The 24854-nt window shown below is 40.8% G+C and overlaps 1 protein-coding gene across 4 annotated transcripts in view; it reads left to right on the top strand.

Annotated features, from left to right (window-relative positions):
- The window catches only part of fam49al (family with sequence similarity 49 member A, like), a 30814-nt gene extending 17115 nt beyond the window's left edge, over positions 1-13699 (top strand). For 2 of the 4 annotated variants that reach the window (XM_078267660.1, XM_078267659.1), the window contains 10 exons: positions 2693-2772; positions 6103-6224; positions 7921-8026; positions 10359-10495; positions 10596-10673; positions 10920-11036; positions 11673-11752; positions 12098-12224; positions 13211-13281; positions 13407-13699. In XM_078267660.1, coding sequence (XP_078123786.1) covers positions 2700-2772; positions 6103-6224; positions 7921-8026; positions 10359-10495; positions 10596-10673; positions 10920-11036; positions 11673-11752; positions 12098-12224; positions 13211-13281; positions 13407-13470 — 975 coding nt within the window. In that variant the 5' untranslated portion in view covers positions 2693-2699 and the 3' untranslated portion in view covers positions 13471-13699. Of the gene's footprint in view, positions 1-1220; positions 1301-2692; positions 2773-6102; positions 6225-7920; positions 8027-10358; positions 10496-10595; positions 10674-10919; positions 11037-11672; positions 11753-12097; positions 12225-13210; positions 13282-13406 lie in introns of those variants that run through there. The other 2 variants (XM_078267661.1, XM_078267662.1) reach the window with 2 other exon arrangements.
- The last annotated feature ends 11155 nt before the right edge of the window (positions 13700-24854 follow it).

Raw genomic sequence — 24854 nt, 5'->3', positions numbered from 1 at the left:
CTATCAGCTTGTTCCAGCTCTTTATTGAAGCTGTATGATGTATACAATATAAAATCCCTTATTAAATTCCTTCATATTTCTCAGTCTGCACCATTCAATCTAATTGAAGTAGTTTAGATGTCATGTGCATCATTTTGAACACAAGTACAAAAGTCAGCCCAAAATATTTGGTATCTGTGGAACTCCACTATTTTCACTCCACTAAACTGTGGGGTTGAAATAGGGATGGATGATCCACTACCTTAAATATAGATACTACTTATACTAAACTACTAAGTCTGTAACATGCTTGTGATTAAGTAATTAGAGAATAGTAAGTAGATATGATTAATATTTGGTTGTAATAAAATTGTATTGCGAAAGATCCTATTAATGATGCATCCACCTCATAAATAATGGCAGATAGCTCTCCTCTACATGAACATAAGGTGTATTTCCTTTTAAATGGTGGCTCTGACCTTGGTATTACTTGGTATCGGATCAAAACCTAATTTTGTGTTATGGCCCACCCCTATTTTTGAACAATATTTGGCTCCACACCGTGAGTTTACAATGTCTGGGATTGAAGAGGTTGAAACCAGGGACCACTGCCATGGTCTTAAATTCTAAAACACCTGACATATGTTGTTTTGTCTGGTGCTAAATATGAACATATACGCGTGCATTCCTATATATCCTGCTTGTCTGACCTACCGTATAATCTAATAAAGCTTGCATCATTGATTTCATAAAACTCTGGCATCTGGCCTTTGGATATGAAGTATAAAGAGCTTGTCATAAAGTATCCATAAACTGCTGTACTTGAAGAGCATTAGGAGAAAGTAGGCCGTACATAGCAGGCTTTTATTAGGTTACTATAGTAATGTAAATTGATTAAAACCACTGCTCAGCTCTCATGACTACCGTTGAGTGAGCTAAACGGTATGCTACTGGATCTCGGACCCCCTCTAATCGAATACAGCAAATACTGTGTGGGATGCAAACTGTGATCAGTGTCATTTATGAGTGGAATATCTGACTTGTCTCTGGACGTATATTGCTTAGACAGAATGATGGATAACAAAAGATTGGAGGGATAATTAGAAAAGTGCAGATGGGTTAAAAAAAAAAAAAAATTAAACATTCACAACCTGCTGTGTTCTCCATGTGCATGTTGTGTATTTTCATGCGGTTGCCAGGTTCTGCATACTGTATGCATTGTGTTGTTTCCTCCCGTCCAGGTCGCCAGCCATGGGGAACCTCATTAAGGTCCTTGGCAAGGATTTAGAGAACTGTCCACATTTTTTCCTGGACTTTGAAAGTAAGTGAGCGCCGGGGTGTGTGCACGTGTCTGTGTGCTTGAAAATGTGAGTGCACATGTGTGCAGCAGAGGTGTTCAGTGGGAGGATGCTGGGTGGGGTCACGGGAGGTATATCTGGATGTGAGCTGCGGCGTTGTTGATGGTGTGATGGAGTGTTGTTGTGGGTGTGGTTTGTCATTATCAGATGCTCTCTAGTCCCACTCTTAGTGCTTTCAGATGCTGAAAACGGTTCTATCCAATGATGGTATAACTATATGGTACGCAGGTATAAATAAAATAATGCGAAGGTAATTACAGTGCGGCAAACAGGCATTAGTATTAGATTTTTCAGAGAAGAGTTCATTTATTCTGTTACCTCTTAAACAACACTGTCCTCAAATAAAAAAAAAAAAACAGATTCATATATATTCTGACTTTTATACAGTATATCCGGCTTTGACTCCTCCTATCAATATCATTCAACAAAATCTCCCAAGATTAGAAAACATAGAGGATGAATATAAGTAATTTGAAACCAATAAATGACCTCAAAAGTAAAACCTGCAATAAAACTATACAAGAGTGCTCCATTTAATTTGAATTGTATCCACTTTTATGTCACAGAAACTCAACTCTTTCACACTTTCCCTGTTCAAGTTGTGCTCTTGTGTATTTAGGTTTTACTTTTGAGGTCATTTGTTTGGTTTTAAATTATTGTTATTCTCTCTCAATTAGTTTTTTCTATATTTGATTCTTTTTTTTTTTGCTCAGTCCATATTGAAACAAATATAATCCCATATAATTTATGGTTTTTGACAGAAAATGAAATACATTAGTATTTATCGCTTCTTCTTTTTTTTTTTTTTTTCAATTACGGTATTTTACGGTATTTTCATTCACTCTTAATTATTATTTTTCTATTTTGTTTGATTCTTGGGATAATTTGCTAAATTCCCATTGAAACAAACATATAATCCCATATATTTTAAGATTTGTCCGATAAATTGAGGAATGAATTCTTATATTTATAATTTTTTCACAAGGTATTCTGCAAATCTAAAGTTTTTTTAAGCCGACTGTCCCATTCACACACATTCTCTGTAACATTTGACCTTTAAGCTTAAGGATTGCCATCATCACCAAATCGATCGACTTTTTTCTATTTAAAGCATAATTAAATAATACCAAGAGTGGGATTAAAGAAGCTCTGTGTCCATGTTGCCATGCGTCACCCAGGACATACTTCCACCATACCATTCCAACAACCCCCTCTCATCCAGCCCCAACCCCGACACCTTCACCTCTCTCACACACACATACAACTCACACACACATAAACACACACGTACACGCGCACAACCCCGACACCCGTCCCCTCATCACCCACAGACTTCTCCCCTCTCTCTGTTCCAGGGGGCTCATGGGAAACCTCCTGAAAGTGCTGGCTTGCGCCGAACTTGAGCATGGCCCAATAGTTTTCCTTGACTTTGAACGTGAGACCATCCGCTTCTTATTTTTTTGAGTTATCCCTTTCTCTTTGTTGCCTTTGCTTTTTTTTCCTCATTCCATTGATCTTAGCTGACCATTGTGTCATCTTTACATCCTTATTTATCCCTTTCTCCCTCCTCAGCCCTTCTCCAGCTCACCCTCTTGTTTAGCTTTTGAGTTCTGCTCCAGGGACTGGCATTTGAAAGGCATTTGCATTCTTTCTTATTCACACGCGCAACATCTTATTAGATGCAGACAAATGCACAATGGCATGGTGACGGTGTAGCAAAATGGCAAAAATGCTTTGATCTCGGCTCCTAGATACAAAAAACTGAGAGAAATAAACAGTGAATGCCAGTCCTGTGTGGGTTTCTGTTCTGTTGCTCAGGGATGATTATAGTTCATAAGAAAAAGTCTATAGTCATTCCTCTACCTCCTCATCTCCTGATGCCTTATTGTGTGACTTATCGTATGTCTGACTTATCTGTGTGTGTGTGTGTGTGTGTGTGTGTGTGTGTGTGTGTGTGTGTGTGTGTGTGTGTGTGTGTGTGTGTGTGTGTGTGTGTGTTGCACTAAAAAAATGTGTGTATCAGAGAGTGAGACTGATAAAGTGAAACTGAAAGAAAAAGAGAAAGATCAAGAAAGAGGTTGGTAAATAAAACCACCTCTATCCACCCTTTTCTCATTTTCCCAGTCAGTGAATTTTAAACCTTGTAGTGTGGAAATGTCCATCTCAACAAGTCCTTTAATTTCAGTACTCAGTGTTAAAATCTTCTGCAGTTGTAACAAATAAAACATTTTGCCAGAATGGTTAACATAAGTCCATGCTAGCAGCTTTATGAGGCTGTTGTTGAGCTAAATGCTAACAGCATGTTAGCACGCTCACAATAACAAAGCTAAGCAGATATACTGTATTTACCATCTTCGTTTAACAGTTATTAGTCATTTTAATGTTAGCATATTCGCTAACTAACACTAAACACACACTGCTATCATGGCTAACACTCCAAACTAAATACAATATGTTTTACTACATACTACAAGTAATACAAGTAATACAATCAAGTCATCTTTGTCAAAAATAATTCCTACTGAAGATTTTAAGAGTATGAGACTAAATGAATTGTCAAGATGGAGATGTTTTTCAGTGCACCCCAATGTGTTCTGCCCCTCCTCAACCACTTTCCCCTCTGTAACAGCTGGCTTCCTCCTCCTCTTCCTTTACTGACTGTATGTTAGAGTGGGAGTGGGAGAGCCCACTGCTGGCAAGAGACATCAGCTGTCAAAAAGGCTGAATTTCCCCTTCATTTATTATGTTATTCACTTTACGTCAAAAGCAAGTGGAATGAGTCAGACCCCAGCATGGCAGCTTTAGACACTTCCCCCCTCCCCAGCCACCCTGTGCCATATGTGAGCTCTCCTTCTTAACCCAGAGACACAGCCACCTCTGTCACACAGCTCAAAGTTTGGTTTAAACTCTATACTGAGCTATCATTAAACGATTTATGGCTGAATGCTAATTATTATACCACGTTAAAATCCTTTGAAGGATTAGGAGCAAATCCGATGACAAAAATGTGGATAATTTCTGATTCAGTTTCCATCTTATATTGATAACATGATGCTTGGATTTATTGAATTTTCTCTTCTTTTTACTTTTGAAGCTACAGACAGGAGTTGGGTAGCTTACCTTAGCATAAAGACTGGAAACAGGGGAAAACAGCTAGCCTGGCTCTGCTCAAATGCAACAAAGCCTATCAGCATCTCTAAAGCTCACTATACACGTTATATCTAATTTTTTTAATCTGTACACAAACCAGTGTAAAAAAAAAAAGCAGGCACTGCTCCCTTTAAGTAATAGTCCAGTACATAAGCCCCATTTAAACCTTTCAGGCACCACAAGTGACAAAAATATTTTTTTGGACAGAGCCAGGCTAGCTGTTTCCCCCTGCTTCCAGTCCTTATGCTACGCTAAGCTCAAATTTAATGTACAGATATGAGTGGTATAGATTTTCTCATCAGATTTTGCAAGAAAGTGAACTATTCCTTTCATGCTGTGAGCATATGCTGTTTATTTAATTATTACTGTACCTAGTAAACAAGATATGTTGTTTACCAGAGAAATACAGGAGCACATCACTAAAATAGCAGTGCTTGCTGTGCTTATTACGGCAGCCGGTGTGCACGTAGCAAATATTCCATGATTACTATTTCTCTGCAGGGAGGCAATGCCTAAGGGTGCAAAAATAATCAGTGGTGCTACCGCATGTAGAGAGCTTCCCACTCTCACTTTATACCTGAGTCACACACTGAGACACATAGTTAGAAGAAAAAAAACACAATGATGACTCAAGAGGACACATCCTAAATTGTGTTTCTCTAACACTTAATCCCTCCTGTATGCATGCAGCCCACCACACGGGCAACCAAAGCAGAACTGTGACTGGGAGGTGCCCGGCGGCAAAAACACTGAGTTTACAGTATGCACGCTGCTCGGTGTGTATGAGTAAAACAGAGAAAGAGAAAGAGTGAGCATGCCCAGAGGTTGTCCTCCCTGCTGCTTGTTTGTTTTAACATTTCTCACAATTAAACCTCAAGGGCAAAAAAAATATCTCTAGCCATCTATAGACATAGAGAGAGTGAGAATAAGATGGATAAGACACATAACATTAATCTGATGGGACAATTACACCTACCGGTATCCAGGCCTGTATAAATCTCCATTGAATAAACAGTCGAGATGTTTTAGGAGTCAGACACATTGTTCAAGTGGTGCTATCCAGGCCTTTTTACTGTGGCTGGAAACCATCAAAATGTTAAACTATCAGTTGTTACATTCTCATCCAAATAGTTCCCTGAGGTGAAACTGACTTGTCATCTTCTGGTCCTTGTTGGTGACCACACACTGTAATCAAACCTCACTGTGTGACAGAGCGTGGCTTCCAGGTCTCTTGTTATAATTCTATGGTGGGTAAATTAGGTCATTCATTTACAGGCCAGATTCTGAACATAGATGGCTGCAATGTCCACGAACACTATGAAATGTAGTAATTTCCACTTGTAGGGACATTTTTCTCTAATTGCAGTCAAGTTTAGCGAGTACTTAGTTATCTCAGCTCTTTTTCTATTTCCGCTCTTCCTTCATCACTAACCTCCTTCTCTCCTCAAATCTTCAAATTTTCTTCCCCCTCCACCCTCCCCGCCATCTCTCTTTTCTTCTTTTCTGCTACCTCCCCTTAATATTTTTAAACATACCTGCCATCTAACTTTCACTTCCCACTCCCTCTCTTCCTGTTTCCCTCCTTCCCTCTGTACTTTCCTCCCTCCCCTCCCAGATGCCCAGCCCACGGAGGCAGAGACAGCAGTGTGGAACCAGGTCAGCGCTGTGCTGGAGGAGGCTCATGGGATCCTAGCCGAGCTGCAGTCCTATAATGGCGCGGGCCAGGAGATACGAGAAGTGAGCATGGAGCAGTCAATAAGTGCTAAACTGTCGGGCCAGGACCCAGTATGTGATTCACATGGCCTGCCAGGGTGAAAACCTGGACCTATAGCATTCCATGCAGTATGAACTAAATATAGGCAGAGACAGAAATATGTGAAGGTATTTTTCAAACAAACATTTAATGCATTATGTGTTTTTTATTTGGCAATGCTCTGGTAGAGGTATCAATATCATCTGTTAGAAAGTTGGTATTCTGGTCTTGATGAACACCAGCTTTACTGTGCTCAGGTTCAGCGACACATTACTGCAAACCAGTTCCCTCTGCAGTAAAACCCTTGCTCCCGATTGCTCAGCTGTTGGCATAGTACTGAAATCAATATATATATATATATATATATATATATATATATATATATATATATATATATATATATATATATATATGTGTATTGTTTTTAACATGTGCACCTGCTGAGGATTCCTGAAGTCAGTGTCTAACCTTAGCTGCTGTGAGGCCACTACTGACATATAGAGATTTTTTATGGTTATTTAATCCCACCAGAGAGAACAGTTCAGAATATGGCAAGAGCATACGTGAATCCATCTGTTTTAAAGGATGTGATTATCACAGGAGCATTAAAGGATAATTTTGGCATAATTCTGTATTTTTCTTATTGTCAACAAATCCCATGACAAGGCCAAAACCAACAATGAATTGATCCCACTAAGCCTAAAATACAGTGGCTTAATCCTCTGTGCCATCGACCTCCATTATTGTTCAAAGAACTGTTAAAAATGTATTAATGAGTCACACCATTGCACTAGGTGACATGTTCCTTCATTAGGATTAACATGGGCACTGCAGTGAGTGAATACACTCTCCTGCCACTAGCGAATGTGTAATAATCCATGGCTGAAAATAGTCCCCAACAAATGCTCTATTTACTCCTGTTGGAGTAGCATTTGCCAAAACTGTAAGTGAGCCTTTTTTCAACAGTGAAACTATATATCTGAGACCCTTTTTTAATTTATATCTTCAATAGACAGGAATTGGGTTTGGTGCCACAGAAATGATAGAAAGTTGGAAATTATTTCAAATTATAATTTGTTGGCAATAAGAAAAAGTTAGAATAAGGGCCTGTGTCGTTTTTCTCTGGCAGAAAAGCGCTGGCAAGGTGCTGGGGATCCCAGCACTTTGAAGCGCTGCCTGTGGGTTTTGTTTCTATGACAAAGACATTAATGTTAGCTAGGTGGCTAACTTAACGGTATGTTGACTAAAGCACAACACTCACCAGCAACACTCAGTGTCCAGCCAATCTGCTCCCACTAATGGGCTGTCTTTTGTGGACATCAGCGCTTTTATTTTACTTTGTTGTAGGCCACTGTACAGTACAGTATATGCCCTTTGAATAATTTGGTTAACTATTTCAAAACATTTATTACAATAACCAAACAATACTGTGATATGTATTTTGTTAATGTCAATAAAATGAAATTAGGTTTTGCTTGTAAATTACATGTGATACAGAGTCTTTGATACCTCAATTTTTGCCTAACTGAAATCACTATAACATGGAAGTACTATTAAAGTTGAAAGTGAACATGTTTTACTGTGAAGTGAAATATGATTTTGAGGAAGAGAGGATAGAAGAGATGGTGAGTCATTTTAAAGAGTAACATCTGTGCTTCTGCCTGTGTTTGTTGCCCACAGGCCATCCAGAACCCAGGCGACCTCGCTCTGCAGGAGAAGGCCTGGAATGCAGTCTGCCCCCTGGTAGCCAAACTGAAGCGCTTCTACGAGTTTTCCCTCCGACTGGGTGAGCATGGCTATTATGTACTGTACAATCAGAGTAATTTCAGGTGATGTAACACACTCTCTGGTGGCCATAATGGATGTCTAACAAGAGCTGAAATTATAGCTGCCAGTGGCTGTAACCTAAATCTAAATTTAGAAAGTGCATTTACTGTCAGCCAGTCAGTCAAAGAAGCAAGGCCTTGACTATGGCTATCAAAGGGAATCACCATAGTGGGTGAAAGTCTTGTATGGGTATAAAATCAGAGGAAGGGAGGTCTGGTAAAGCTGTTGAGTCTTAATGTAGTCTCTGGTTTGCACATTTTGTGACAAAAATCTGTGTGGAATGTTTCGGAGTGTTATTTTGCGTTTGTAGTGCATAAAAGTGCCCAGGATTGCTGACACTGGTAAGACTAGCTGTCGCTTTGTCTTTTTGAAAGCTATGTGACAGTTACAGGATGTGAGACATGTGACATGTATTCTATGTGACAGACTGTTACTGCAATACATTGTGACCATGACAGGGAGACTCTTTTCATTACAACCAACGGGAAGAAGCTCATCTTGTACTGTGAGTGCTGCTTCACAGCTCCACTACATATTGGCTTGCACCACCATCATGATTTTACATGCAATTTCAGTCCGGCAGCATTCCTTAACACTAACACACACACTATGATGTACTCCCAGCCATCTCTGCAGCATCCTGACCTAGCAGCCAGGCAGCCGTTGCTACGGAAACAGTGCTACATGGTCCTCCAGCACAAAGAGAAACAGAGAGAGTAGAGAGAAAGAGAGAGAGAGAGAAGTATGAGTAGAGGAATAGAATTGGGCTGCCGCCTCTGCTCTACCTTCCAATAATACTTCAATCTCATGGACATCGTGTTCTTAGCTTACCATAGAAGGAGGGCTGACTAATAATTAATGATAATGTATCGGCGCTAATGTATCTATGAGATAACAGAGACAACAGATATCGTGTTGGCATTGCCTTCCTGCTCTCCTTGTGGAGAGAAAGGGATCAAATCTAAGTGACTTGGAGAGTACAAACTAGAAGATCTTTCCTGTTTATGCCCCTAGGCACCAGCTTTCTTTTTAGGTATTTATTTGACCAAAGGAGACAAGAGTGTAAGAGGTCCCATATACAGTACACAAACAGCTGCAGTGTCTCTCTGTCCAATCTGTCAGTTTATACCCTCAGGAGTCCGTGCTCAGGATAGGGACCGTGCGCTCTGTGCTAACAGCAGGAGGGGGAGTGGAGTTTCTGCCCAGGCCCTTTAGATGAAACACTTCATTGCTGTATTTATAGAAGGCCCTTATGCATTTTTAATGCACAGGAAGGGATGTGGCCTCAGGGGACTTAGCTTCTGAGGAATGACTAGTACACAGAGCCTCTGAGGTCCAGTGTCTGATTTGTTAGAGGCAGCATAGCAGTGAAAAGGCTTAGGTTCAAAAGCATATGGGACACAAGGGGATACATATGGTCACTGATACAGTGTCCACAAGGAATGCTTAGGCTGTATGATCGGCAGCAGCACAATTACCATGGAGTTCCACATTTACTATGTGTTCATTTAGTTTGTCTTGTAGAGTGAAATGTATTGTTAATGCGTGTGGTTATAGAGGTGCCTGAGGCTACATTAGCTGCTACTGTCGACTGAACTGTAGACGGTCATTGCGGGTAATGTAGGCACCAGGTTTAGACGAGGAAGAAGAATGCATGGAATAAAAAAAAAGATGAACTCTCTGGTTCCACGGCATCCTTTTTTTTTTTTTTAAACTGTCCATCGTGAATTCAACAATTATAGGAGTGCAACGCTAAATCTGTGTAGTACTCTTTAAGAGATCACCAAAGTCATTGTGTCATCTATACCAAATTCCATGTCTATCCATGAACTTGTAGTGGTTGAGATATTTCAGTCTGGACCAAAGTGGTGGACCGATTAATCAGCCATGCTTAAAACTCCACATTTAGAGTTTAACATTATGTTGTTCCAAGGCTTCAGTGATTGGAATGTTAAATCCCAGCTATAAGGGCCCTGTTTTAAGGACCTGAACCCTCTTCTCACAGGGGAACCAAAGGTCTGTTATACTGCCTGAGGCCAGATCCCACTGTGCTGGGTCCATTTCTAAAAGCCCAACGAGTATCCACTGATATCCAGCAAGGAGGTGACAGAACTTGAGTGAATTGATTTCATCAGTTTGAACCAGTTTAATTCCTGCCGCTGCTGCATTTTGTTTTTAAATCCGATCCAGAGTTAAATTAGAGACAATCACAGCAGTCTGTACATTAGTAGCACGACATGCAGATTCCAGTTTGTGCAGATACATTTCTGACATCTAAAGTGTGTTTGCAGAGAATGCCTTGCGCAGCCTGCTGGAGGCGCTGACGAGCCCGCCCTACGCTCCCATGCAGCACCTGGAGAGAGAGCAGGCCCTGGCCAAACAGTTCGCTGAGATCCTTCATTTTACACTCAGCTTTGATGAACTAAAGGTGAAAAGCATAATTTTTGCTCTAATTACAGCCATCAGAGACTGACCTTTACTGTACTGGAAAATCAATATCATAAATCACCGCTTCTCTGACTATGCAGATGACAAATCCAGCCATACAGAATGACTTCAGCTACTACAGGAGGACTATAAGTAGGAACAGGCTGAACAACCAGCAGGTGAGGCCCTGGAGGAACAATCTATCTCTGGCTGTTTATGTTGCATGGCTTCTTTAATCATTAACGACTGAAGTGAAGCTGTTCCTTTCCTCCTAACAGCACAAAGAGATGTACGAGCAATATGCCATTTCCCATTCGAGTTATAAAAATTAGAGCCACTGTCATTTTATCGACTGGATGACACAATTGTTGGACTGAGTGCGATTGATTATTAACGCTTTATATCCGTTTTGTATTGGCACACAGCTGGAAGCGGAGAACGAAGTCAACAACGAGATGGCCAATCGGATGTCCCTGTTCTATGCTGAAGCAACACCAATGCTGAAGACTCTGAGTAACGCCACCACCAAGTTTGTTTCAGAGGTAGATTTCCAATTATTCCGAGGACAAATCCATATAGAAGTCTACTGTATCGAGACTTTGGTTAACACAAAGAGTGGGCACTTTCACAACTGAGCTCGAGTCCAGATTTAACCCTCATGTGGTTAGGATTGTTGTCATTGAAAGCATTGAGCAAAAGTCTCATGAAATGGATTTAGAAGGCATCAAAAAAAAGAATCACGGGAGCGTTAGCAAGTTAGTTCTCCCTCAGAGGATGGCTTGGCAACCTGAAGTCAGTGGTGGAGAAAGTATTCGGATCATTTACTAATGTACAAGTAGCAATGTCCACGATGTTTTTTCTTGGTCTCGTTTTGTTATGCATGGGTGACTCCTAAATAACTGATGAAGATAATAAATTACAACCAAATCACCATATAACTATGTAAAATGATTGCCTTGCCTTCCTTATACTCTTCTCATGTACTTTGTCTCCACCTTGTGGTAGAACATTGTGTTCAGTCAGTACATAAACTACAGAGGACAGTGTCAGGGCATTTGCTAGTGAAAGGAAGGGATGAACAATCTCAGTGTTTCATTTCCTAACATTCTGGATGTTATTTCTAGGCAAAGAGGCCTTTTTTTTCCTGCTCTGATTTCTCACTTTCTTCCGTCTTTCAGAATAAGACCTTGCCTATAGAGGACACCACAGACTGTCTGAGCACCATGGCCTGTGTGTGCCGTGTGATGCTGGAGACACCGTGAGTACTTTCCACACTTTCCCTTCCCTTCTATCCATTCACCTCCTTCCTTGCTCGTCCTTCTCTCCAAAGGTCAGAAGCATAGATTTTTAATTAACAAGCCCTTTCAAAGCGAGCACAGTTTTTGAACCATTTATTCAATAGAATGAATCAAGCTAATTCATAGAGTAAACCATTTATAAAGTCCTTCATGCTACATTTAAAATGTTTAATCTTTGATTAAATAACAGCACCAATATTCTGACCCTGACTCTATATGTCATGTCCTGTTCTCTGGTCTAATTTAATGTTTTTTTTTTGTTTTTTTTGTTAAACTCCTCTCCTCCATGACCGTCTCTGTCCCAGGGAGTACCGCTGTCGGTTCACCAACACAGACACCATGCTGTTCTGCATGAGGGTGATGGTGGGAGTCATCATTCTCTACGACCACGTTCACCCTGTCGGGGCTTTTGCCAAGACCTCCAAAATCGACGTGAGTACACACAAATCATTAGTGTTTAAAACAGATTTAACACTGTTAAACACTCCCTTTGGAATGTCTATTTACAGACATTAGACATTACAGTACAACATTTTCTAGCCCAAATTGGCTAGAAAATGGTATGCTTCTGTTCCTTTTGAAATCAAGTGTTTAGAGTGTTGCAAGTGCTTGGGAGGTAGAGTACACACAAATATGCACTTCTTTCTGACAATACAATAATGATGGGGGGGGGGGGGGGGGGGGGTTGAGTGAATACATACATTTTTAATTCAACGCTTCAATGTTGTTTTGCTCAGATAACAAAACACCTATTACAAATCAGCATAAAAAGCTGGCAATGAGAATAAATCTAAAAACAGCACAGTCACTTTCAGCATTGATATTGATCCAGTGGTCTTACCCAGTGGGGTGAAATCCCCCAAGGCAAATCTGACGGGGGAAGATGATTCAAGAAAGAGAAAGAGTGTTTCTGTTTTCTCTTTGTGCTTTTTCTCATGAAATCCTGAATACATTTTCCTTTTTTAAGCTGTAAAAATCCGTTTATCGGTGTTTTAAGCCCCCAACGTCTAGGATTAAACTAGGATTAGGCCATGTTTGTGGTTATGGTTAGGGTTAGGTGCCTTGAAGTCAGCGGTCGCAGCGCTGCCTGGAAGGAGACGTTGGGGGCTTAAAACACCATCAAGCTAAAAATCCTTTAAGTTAAACAGCCTGAAGAGCAAAAATCCCGCTTCGCTTTAACTCTTCACAACTCATGTCACCTGTGAAGACGAGTAAGAAGCCATAATGGAACCACGGGGTCTAACCTTATAGAGACATGTTTGCTCATGTATGATACATGTTGAACTTTACACACTTTTATAAAGGTACGTATGTTTTGAGTCAGTGCTTGGCTGCTGTAGCAGCAGCAGCAACATATGAGGTGATTCTGAGGCTGCTGACCTTTCTCTAACACCCTGTGTTGTCTTTGTGCCGGGCAGATGAAGGGCTGCATCAAGGTGCTGAAAGAGCAACCGTCCAACAGTGTGGAGGGACTTCTGAACGCACTGAGGTGTGTATGAATGTCTGTATGTGTGTGTGTGTGTGTGTGTGTTTCAGCGAGAAAGAGAAAGAGCTATGCCAAGACATGGACTTCTAAGAGCATTCTGATTTCAACATCTCTCTCACCTTCTTCAGGTATACGACACGGCATCTAAACGATGATAGCACCTCCAAACAAATCAGGGCCCTCCTGCAATGAGAAGGTGGAGAGAGGGAGGAAAGGAGTGCACTTGAAGGAGGAGAAAAAAGAAGACGAGGAGGAAACAAACGCCAGTGGCTGATAAAAACCTGTTTGTTTACAACGAACAAAGAAAAGCTCCAGGTTTTAAGGGAAACCTGATGATAATAAGAAGAGGAAAATAATTATATATATTGTCAGCTGTTCATCATTCTGTCTCTCATTTTGTAAAGTAAGAAAAGAGAGAGAAGCCAGAAAAGAAAATATAGATATATATTAAAACTAAAGTGAAACACAAGCAGCAGATGAAAAATAAGTAGGATTAAAGAGGAAGCTATATTGCAAAATTATCGAAGCAAACTGAAAGTGTACAAAAAAAAAAAAGGGTTCATGTTCCAGCAGTAGTCTGACAAGTATTTTTGCACACAAACAACACCATCTACTTTACCCTGAGATCTGATCCCAAACTGATTCCCACAGACTTTTACTGTGCCCCTCACACACTTTGTTTAACCGTAGGAGGTTTTAAGCTTTTGAGGTTGCAGATGTAGTGGCGTGGCTGTCTCCTTCAGCTGCACTGATCTCCACCTGCAGGCCATTTTTGAAGCAATGTGATGGATGCCCTCCGGAGATTTGCTTCTACCTGTAGTGTTTGTTTTTCTGCATCGATGCAGCTGAAGGAATAGAGGCAATGGGACGAGTAGTCTTTTTAGGATCCATATTTCGCCCTGATTTCTTCCTCATTGCCCAACACCCTCAATCCTGTTCCCATCCACCCATCCACCCATCAACCCATCCATCCATCCATCTATGGGATGTGTGGTTTTTCCTTGGCACAGACAAATTCCATCCAATGTTGTGTGCCCTTACGCTGTATATGTTCCAGCACAAAACATCTTGTGAGTAGTCTGGCTTTACTTGAACAATGCCGTTCTCTCTCTCTCTCTTTCTCCATGGTGCTAATGTGGTTTAGATATCACAGTGCTATCTTGTTAGAGATCCGTTTCTTCATCCCTTTTTTGCACTAACATGTTAAATCTCAAATTCTGAGAACATCTGCTTTCAGCTATGCTGTGATTTCACATTAGTGCACAGACAGGGACAAAACACATTTTACAGGACCTGTAAAATACAATAAAAAATAATAATAATAAAAAAAAAGGCATTCTAGGAAAACCACAGCACACTTACTTCTTCACCCAGTGCCAAAGCTGATTGGTTTTTGCTTTTATTACATCATCAAGCCAGGCTCGAGGAAGGGGGGATTTGAGGGGATGAAATCTTGCAACATTGCTAATCATCATTTTAAGTACATATGAGGATATGAAACCGCCAAGACAACATAAAATGATGCACACAAAGTCAAAAGACCCACACACATTTTAAGGGAGAGATCTAAGTGTTCCAGTGTAAATATGTGAGGCTTTTCTCAGGCATCGACATGGTCAGCTTGGGTCTTCCAGGAAAAACATGACATACTGCTACATCTAAATCTGCAAACAACTAGAGTTATTTCTTTTAGTACGAGGTTGTCCAATACCCAAGTAATTGATTAAGTGGGAAATAAAAAATTCAAACAGAGATTAAAAAGAAGTGCTGTACTTTGGATGTCTATAGCCCTTAGTCTAATTTAATTTGATCTTATAATATATTTTCTATACAGGGGTATGTGAACAAGCATATTCTGTATAAATATATAGATGGCATGTTGTAAAAGTTCTGACAGAAATGTGTAAATAAGGTGTTTTTATTCATTTTTAATTGTTCAGTGATGCTGAAATTGGGTATGTGTTGTCTCTCAGAATTACCATGCGTTTGGCTTGGACCATCGGACTTGCCGTAGTCATAGGTTTCATAAATTCAGCTTCATTATTGCAGATGAACCAGAGGGAGGGGAGGGTAGGTAAGGGGGAGGGGGGGAGGGTGGTGATATGGGCTGTCCATTTGCTTGTTATTTTGTACATTTTGTGCAACAATAAACTTGTCATTTATTACATTCAACCATTGATGTTGTGTGTCTGTAGAGCTTTGTACTAACTTGTACTAATGCAACATTTTCTATATGTGGTGCAAAGCTGGAACAGATTTCCTATTAAGTGTATTATCAATGCAACACTGATCCCATTACATTAGCTGTAAGCAGCCAAAATAATAGGCATCATCTCAATAGCTATGATATAACCTCTGTTTAGTTAACAAACACTTAATCTGGCCACATATATACACAATGCAAGCACTTTTTTTAAAGGACAGGTTCACAATTGTTTAAAGTGCCTATATTGTGGTGGTCGGGTTGGCTCGGTTGGTGGAGCAGGCGCACATATATAGAGGTTTACTCCTCGGCACAGCGTCCACGGGTTCGACTCCGACCTGCGGCCCCTTGCTGCATGTCATTTCCCCTCTCTCTCCCCTTTCATGTCTTCATCTGTCCTGTGGAAATAAAAGCCCAAAAAATAATGCCCATATTGTGCTCATTTTCAGGTTCATACTTGTATTTTGAAGTTGTACCAGAATAGGTTTACATGGTTTAATTTTCAAAAAACACCATATTTTTGTTACTGCACATTGCTGCAGCTCCTCTTTTCACCCTGTGTTGAGTTCTCCGTTTTAGCTACAGAGTGAGGCATCTCACTTCTGTTCCATCTTTGTTGGGAGCCGAACATGCGTAGTAGCTAGGTAAGGACTACTAGCTAGAAGCTAGCGCTGCTAGCGGTTAGCCACCTCATTCTCAATGGCAAAACACTGCTATAACACACACAAGTTCACCCTAATCTACAAAAGAAATTGTATAGAACTACTTACATGTCCCTCGTCTGCAGGTATTCCACACAAAGTTGGAAGTGCGCCCTCGTTTAGAAGAAGTCTCCCGGCTAATCCTGCCTTGTACTGACCAAAGTTGGAGAAACAGCTAGTTTATGTGATATTAGCTAAAGTGGTTAGCACACACCAAATGTTTCGGCCAATGACGTAGACGGCCCTGCTTATTTTGACCAGCTCACCCGGAGACTGAAGGCAGGATACAATCAGAAACCCGTATCTCACTCAAAACAGCATGGATGTTGTTTTTTCCCCAAGTTTGTATGTGTGTGGAAGCACCAGAGACACAAAATAACACCCCAAATCCCAGGAAAAGTGTTTTTTTCATAATATGGGCACTTAAGGCTGTAAAACAATAATTAAGTGATCATATGAACATTGAAACATGTTTTGCAATCTGATATCATTCCTTTTGTTCATACTGACCATTAGAGGCTTTCCTACAGCATGCGCTCTCAATGTGAGTTATGGGGGACAAAATCCACAGTTTATCATAAACCATTGCAGCTTAAGAAGGAAACACTGTCTGGAAAACACAAAAAGGTATCACTTTTGGTTGATGTCTACATGATTTGACCAACTCAGACTGATGAAACCTAATAAATTAAGATAAATGTTTGAATACATGTTTGTACACAATGATGACTGTGGATTTGGTCTCCCATTACTTCCTATGACACAAGTCGATGTAAATATAGCACTTTTCTAGTGTTAACAACTACTCAAAGGCCTTTTACATACAGTAATACAGGCACCATTCACACACTGGTGGCCAAGGCTGCCATACAAGGTGTCACCTGCTCATCAGAGGTTCACTGCCCAAGGACGCTGTGACATGGGACTGCAGGACCAGGGATCAAACCACCGACCTTTTGATTGGTAGACGACCGCTTGATGGTGTTTTTTTGCCTCCAACGGCGCCATCCAGACAGCTAATTCTAACCTTAACCCTAAACATAACCATTGCCGCGCTGCCTGGGAGGAGACGTTGGTGGCAAAAAACACCAAAGACCTACACGACCGCTCTACCATCTGAGCCACAGCCGCCCATTAAGTAGTCTGGACCGTTTTCACAGCAGACATTTTGACTTGTCGTAGTAGGAAAAGCACAGCTGAAATTGATAACCTTAACATGGCTCAATTCCATCAAGTGTCCCAGTAAGATATTTCAGTGAGTCAGCACGCACAATACCAGGGCCTCTCCTAAGTGGAATGCAGCCATCATTAATGGTTTTGAATATATCTGTGTATATCTATTATGACACGTCAACATGTCTGCCATGAAAAAGGTGTATTATCAGGAGGCACACACACATCCATAAAATCTTTGCCTTTTTTTTCCAATGCTGTAACTCAGGATCAGAAGGGGAGACATTTGGTCGGATAGTGAATTGGTGACCCTAATCTTGAAACTGATCTTGAACTGTGATTTTAGAGATCTTATTCTGTGCTGCCGGGTTGAAGATGTGTGGGAGGCATCCACGTTTTGCCAAAAAATACACTTAATTTCTTTTTTATTAAATTCCTTCAAAGTCTTTACTACACATAATGAGTCTGGACAGACATGGATGTAAACTGCAACTAGTTCTAATTTCTATTCTATTTTAGTAATGCATAGAGTACTGTATAGTTTAATTGACCTCTGAAAGTATCCAGGTGAAACAATATAAAGAGAGTTATGCACTCTTTGATTGACCTGATAACTTCTCATAGGTATGCAACCTGTGAAAAACCAAAACATTAAAAAAAATATGTATGGAAAAAAATAAAAAAAAGGAGCTTGGAAGAGAAATTAACTTGGCCAACAAACTCCTTTCAAGGAATTAAAAAATAATACACAGCCAAAGCGCATGCACGCACACATTCCAAAAAAAGCATAACAAAGTAAATGCAGTATTCCTCATATCATCTTTTATGGAAAGTTTAGGCACAAGGCTTCAGACTGGCAGTTAGTGTCACTTGTCATGTTTCAGGATGCACTTCAGATTAGTTCTCTATCTTACCACAAGGGGGCAGCAAAAGATCAATTTATGAAAGACTGCGAAACCAACCAATTAAGATAAATACTTAATTGGGATCAAAACAGACCAGTCTTACTTCCCCTTGCAGCTGAGAAGACGGTCACTTGACACTATAATGAAATAGCAAATAATTAATGATGGAATTGATCTGTTGACCAAAAAAAGCATTCATCTTTGATAATTAAACAATCTAATTAAACATGTAAACATCATTTATGGGGTATCACTACCAGTCATAGTGACTGTTATAAGGCCCTAAGTGTGTTTTTAAAAGAAATCTGCAGAATTAGCTTTAGCACACCGTCCAGCTGTAAGGTCCGTCTGTCTGTACGGTACACTGAGTCCTGGGACGATGTAAAGTAGGTCAGGGGGACACAGGAGAGCATGTCAGAACTTATATATGGAAAAGAGAGCAGCAAGCAGATACAGTACCATATTAATGGGCAAAATACAACTAGAGCTTACACCCAGAGAAAGAAGCAGCTGTAATAGACGCACAGACACTGCTGAATTCAAAGTGATTTTAAAGTAAAATTAAAAAGATAGTAAGCAAATATCTCGTGGTTTGGAAGGTGGAGTGAGGGAGTGAGTGAGTGAGTGAGTGAGTGAGAATATGTGTGTGTGTGTGTGTGTACCACTATTCACCGGTCTGGCTTAGTGCCCTAACTGTCATTTAATAAAGGAACCAAATGTCTCACTTTACTTCCCAAATGGCATGCATTCAAATTCAAAACTGCATTACTCCTGACAAACTGCTTTTCAATAGACGATATGAAGTACAAAATAACAGAAAGTTAAACTTAGATAAGCAGGTGATGCATTATGACTGTGTGGACTGATTTACAGAAACTGAAAAGGTACTGAAGTTGCTGCAAGGAAATTAACTAAAATTTCACTTTGGAGCCCAAAGTGTTTTCTCTAGAACTTGATTCTTGTCAGGGTGGTGAAACAGCATTCAGATCAACCTGGGACATTAAAACGTATTAAAACCCAGCCTAGTGGAATTGATTGTTAGCGCCGCACCTTTTTAATAGTCTGAGACACTGGGCCTTTCAAAAAAGAAGTCATTTACAACCAATTTCATAATCAAATAAGGAAGTAAGATCTGCAAATACAAAACACCATTGTTGGTTTTAGACTATTGTTATGTACTTTAGGTGGAACCTCGAGTGGGGAAATTTTCTTTTCAGTTAGACTCTTCCAACAGTCAAGGCTATCCCCCTGAAATGTTTTGCATATTCTCTGCTTGCATTGTTGCTTTCCCTCTTCAAGTCGCGCCGCTGCAGCAGGACTCGGCCCATACAGATCAGCTATTAACCGTTAACTGCCCGAGGAGGGAACACCTTATCAGCCAAACTGTGTGTGTGATACTCATTCAACAGTTCCCTCTGTTGGCATCCCCTCCCGCCTTTCACCGAACTTTGTGTCAGGACATACACACACACACACACACACACACAGTCTCTTTTTTTTCCCTCGTCTCCCTCTCACACACCTAACTGATGAACACACCACCCCTCATATATTTCATATCAGCAGAAAGTCATTGTCCTCGCCAGCTGCAATTTGAAACAGCCTGGCTGTCGTTAACGGTTGGTGACCAAGTGCTGCTCTGCACAACTTGCACTGTACAAATGTGCAAACCAACTGTGCAGAGCAACATTTCTGTGTGCATGTAACATGAGTGTCTGCGAGTGTATCTGTTGCTGTATGAGGACAAGTGTTTTCTAACCATTCGAAATTACATTTTTTTGCAGTTTTTAACACATTTTGTCACCTTTTTCTTTAAAAGCTGGCCGTTTGGAGGCTTTAGAGAAAGAGAACAAACAGTTAATAGATGCAAACAGTATATGTTTTTATTCATTTTGGCCTATAATCACAAGACCGATAATGTATGTATGCAGAGGAGGTAACAAGAATAAATGCAAAAACTTTATTGTGAGACTAGTGCGTTTCGGCTTGTAGTCTTCATCAGGGTAATCCACTGTAAAGTTGTTCTTAATATTACACGTTTTGCTGGAGTTTTGACTTTTTCAGACTTTTTATCTGCACTTTGAAGTAGGTGAAGTTGTGCCAGAAATCCACACACATGCCCACATATGACGTGTGCCAAAAGAAAACAGTTGTATTGTTTTCAGGGTCAATGAAGTTTTATTTCTGAATCAGAATCTATAAATTATTAGGTATAAAAACAATCTAATGCCGTACTGCAGGAAGAACAGCAGGTATGTCTGTACAAGGTATTATTATAACCTCAACTAATGTTAGTGTAGTAATATACCCTCGTGCCTTCTATAGTGTTGCACATGGGTAAAGCTTTAAATGCTGCATTGACTAACGTGTTCAATTCACACACACGTCACATAATGTACATGAGCATGCAGCTGGAGAAAAGACCACTACGCTTGTTAAAGAATCAATACAGCACATTATAATATAATGTTCAGTGCCATGGGTCAAATATCACATATGTTGTACGCCCGCTGTCAACTGCATGACTTATGTTTCCCATGCATCAACTGGACATACACATGTATAGTAGAGAAATGCACAAATGGAGAGTACAGTGAGTGAATATATGAAATATCTGACACTCCCTAACCCGCCTGCTGCTTAGCATGTTGAAGCACACAACTTCTTCATATAATAGGGCCCTTTGTTTGAAATGGGATGAAGATTGTGTGTGAGGCGCACATGTGTGGGTACAACAGCTGCTATTGGTCTGCATGCCACCTAATGTTACGTTGGGTTGCTTAACACACTATAAACATGGGTGAGCCGTGGGCAGTTACACAAAAGTGGACACACACACACACACACACACACACACACACACACACAGTTTTATAATACCTGTAAAAAGCTAGCGGTGCTCCAATTTTAAATTACTGCCACAGGTTTTACAGTTTTTAAAGAAGTATCAGTAACTCAATGAAACTTAAGTAGTTTAAGTTTAAAGCATGTTCCGGTGTATCCTCTGTGCAGGACCTTTTACTGAACAGTCTTCAAAATCTATGGAAACAAAGCAAGAAGTACAGTAGCTGGTGGTTCAAAAATAATGTGTTTTTTTTTGTGGCAGATGGATTCAATTTAAGATGACTTTTTAGCTTTAGAGTTACTTCATGTCATAGGTAAGAAAACCAGTGTCACAGTCTCATACTACATGCTAGAACCACTCTAGGAGAGTGACAAGATAAATGTCACTCTCAACTATACTGACCCACAATGCAGTGCACAATGGAAATGTAGAAGCTAGTCACAGCTGGAAAAAAATGAAGGCGTATTGTGAACAGTGGTGAGACAGTTTAAGAAACAACTTGGAGAAGAAAACAAAAATGTGATCCAAAGTTTTTGGAAAAACAAAATGTTCCAAATTGTAATGTTGCAGCGCTGTCCTTTAGCTTAGTGTTTGGTCTATACCAACTTCTGACGGAAATATCTGACTCTTTAGCTGCTAAATGTTCCACTATGTTCACCAGCTAGTTGTTAACTTCGTCTGTCTGGCTTTTAGCGCTGGGCAGGTAGTGTACAGTGGGGTTTCAGAGCTTTGTTGCTGAAAACAACTGCCTGCTGCGTCTGAAACTATTGCTGATGAGAGCGGTGAGTGAATCAATGCATGCACGTAGTAATTTGATCCATTAATATAACAACACTGATTAGAGCAGCTTTATTTTCTAACTATTATGCCCTGTTTGGAGAGGGTCCATGTGCCAAGATCTAGTTTGTGCGTACATGGTGCAAATTCCTAATACATTTTTATTTTTTTAGCAAATTTTCCTCAAATCTGGGGCCACGTGATATTCCACCACAGTAATACTATACACGTAGTCACTGGTATAGTAGGGTTAACCCTAACCCTACCAAAGTTAACAGTTTCACTGGCCTCACCACACCACAAAAAAACCCAGAAAGGTATATTTGCCTAGACTGGGTAAACCCGCCCACTCTGTTGGCGATTTGATTTCGCCCTGCAGCTCGGTCTGGAACCCTGTACGTTTATCTCTCCTGCTTCCGTTCACAATTTTGCAGGAACCAATCGCAAACTGGCTTATCCACCTGGCGCGCTATTGGCGGGTTTAATACAATGACGATAGAAAAGCGACAAGCTGATTTTTGTTTACTTTCAACATGGCGGCTAACGAAGCGCAGCAACAGCAATCCGTTGATGCCGCTGTCGCTGCTGTTTTAAAAGATTTCAAAGGTAAGTTTATCTATCTATTGAGCTTGGTCTGGTGATAGCCAGACTAATATTTGCCTACTGGAAATGGGAAATTAGTCTATTGCCTATTTTAGCAAATTTCACGCGTTTAAAAACCCTGCATATATGCGCTAATTTTGGTGGAAAAAGAATTAGATTGCGACACATCTTGGATATACTTCGTGGGTATACTAAACCTAACCCTAAATCTAAACTTCAAACCCTAAACCAAAGCCTCAGCCTTCAACTGTGCTTTCTTTAGCCTTCCCTCATTGTTCGGTCCTTTAGAGGACACAAGAACAATAAAGAGCACACACACACACACACACACACACACACACACACACACACACACACACACACACACACACACACACACACACACACACACACACACACACACACACACACACACACACACCTTGCCTGCCTGTCCTTTGCTGACTTTCACCTTGGCAGTGAAAGCGTTAAGCGCTGCAGTAGGGGAGGATACCTACCCCGCCCACTCTCAGCGTATTTGCATATCGGGCGGGAAGGTCTGGCTCTTTGTTGCTGCTGAGCCCAGCCAAAACCCCTCCCACAAAACACCGCGGGAAAAAGCCATCTCCGGCGCTTGAGCCACTGACAATGGAGAAACCCAGAATCACACACACACACACACACACACACACACACACACACACACACACACACACAGCCTCTTTGTCTCACATACAGTACAGTGCAGAGAGTGCATTGCTTCCTGTGTACACACATACACAAAAATGAACACTCATAAATGCCCACACACACACACACACACACACACACAACAAGCAGTCAGGCTCCATTGTTGGTCCTGTATGAGCTGGCACACCCATTTCCTGCCTGAGAGAAAATGTGAAAGCAAGTGGACACACAGATAGATATGGACAGGAGGATGGATGAGATAAATTATTATAATATGAAGGGAGAGAGAGAGAGAGAGAGAGAGAGAGAGAGAGAGAGAGAGAGAGACAAACAAACACCCACACAAAATGTGAGACAATGACATTTATGCGGCCCACCAGACACAATACATCAAGGGTAAGCAGCTTTGTCTAAAATAAGCACATTACTTACAATACATGACGATACAGTGTGTGTGTGTGTGTGTGTGTGTGTGTGTGTGTGTGTGTGTGTGTGTGTCCTCTTAAGTGTTGCCCTGGGAAAAGAGTTCACCGGGTTGCTGGAAAAACAGGAAGGCATGTTATGCTGTGGATTGGGAAGAGTAGAAGAAGAATATTATATATTACATAACCGAGAAGGAAATATGCAGTAGAGAGAGAGATTGAAGAAAAAAAAGAAGAAAAAAAAAAAGGAAAGAAAGAAAGAAAGAGAAAGAGAGAGAGAGAGAGAGAGAGAGAGAGAGAGAGAGAGAGAGAGAGAGAGAGAGAGAGAGAGAGACACAGACAGACAGACTATAGGAAGCCATGCATACACTGCACCTATGACACGTTCCTGAGAGGCATTTCACATCTAATCACATCTCATCCTCTCCTTGTCCTTCTGTCCCTTTTTCGTATACAGTGGCCACTAGCAGCCAGACATAGCTACGAAAAGAGAGGGGGCTGCATAAACTCGTTGAACCTTGTTTGTCCCTATAGACACACCCACATCAATAAATGATGGTCTGCACTTGGCTCTGGATGCATACATCAGATCGCTGCCTTTTCCAGGCAACCGCGGGGCACAGAGCTCCAGACAGGCAGGGAAATATAAGAGCAGGCAGCATCGGAACAAAAACAGCCACACATCACTGACAGTATGATATTAACATGCAAAACATGATTCACTCTCAATGATTTCTGTGACACCAGAAAAACTTTGAATGCGACACACTGCTAAAAGAATGTGGCCATATGTGGCCTGAACCACCTCCGAACGTGGCCTGAGTTAATGGAAACCCAGTGCATCCTAAACGCTTCCCGGGTGCATTCCCACCAGTACTTAGAGCTGTCCACTTGTGATCGGATCACTCAGATCGGATTTTAATAGCAGGTGGAAATGGGGTCACCGAGAAAAGCACAATACACTTTTATCTGATTGAGTCACACCTGACAGTGTTGTGTTTCTCACTTTGTTGCGCAACACCCAAGCTTTGAATCGTCTTTGTCCTGTAACTGATAGACACCAATACACTGACCCTAAACAAAGGAAGCTCGCGTGCATGCACACGCACAATACTTTTAAAGACAATAAATAAGGAAATCATGTTAGACGGCACAAACAAGAGCACTCTACATCCTCTGTATTCAAGACAAAGCTCAAAGAAATCCATGCACACAACAGCTGGCAGCCTGATAGTTGCCCTTTGCCACGGTTTACTGTTGTGTCAAAAGTTACACATT

This window comes from Sander vitreus, chromosome 14 (assembly GCF_031162955.1).
Source record: "Sander vitreus isolate 19-12246 chromosome 14, sanVit1, whole genome shotgun sequence".
In the NCBI taxonomy this organism is placed as follows: domain Eukaryota; kingdom Metazoa; phylum Chordata; class Actinopteri; order Perciformes; family Percidae; genus Sander; species Sander vitreus.
Note: the sequence above shows the minus strand (reverse complement) of the source record. Positions and strands in the feature narration are given on the sequence as shown.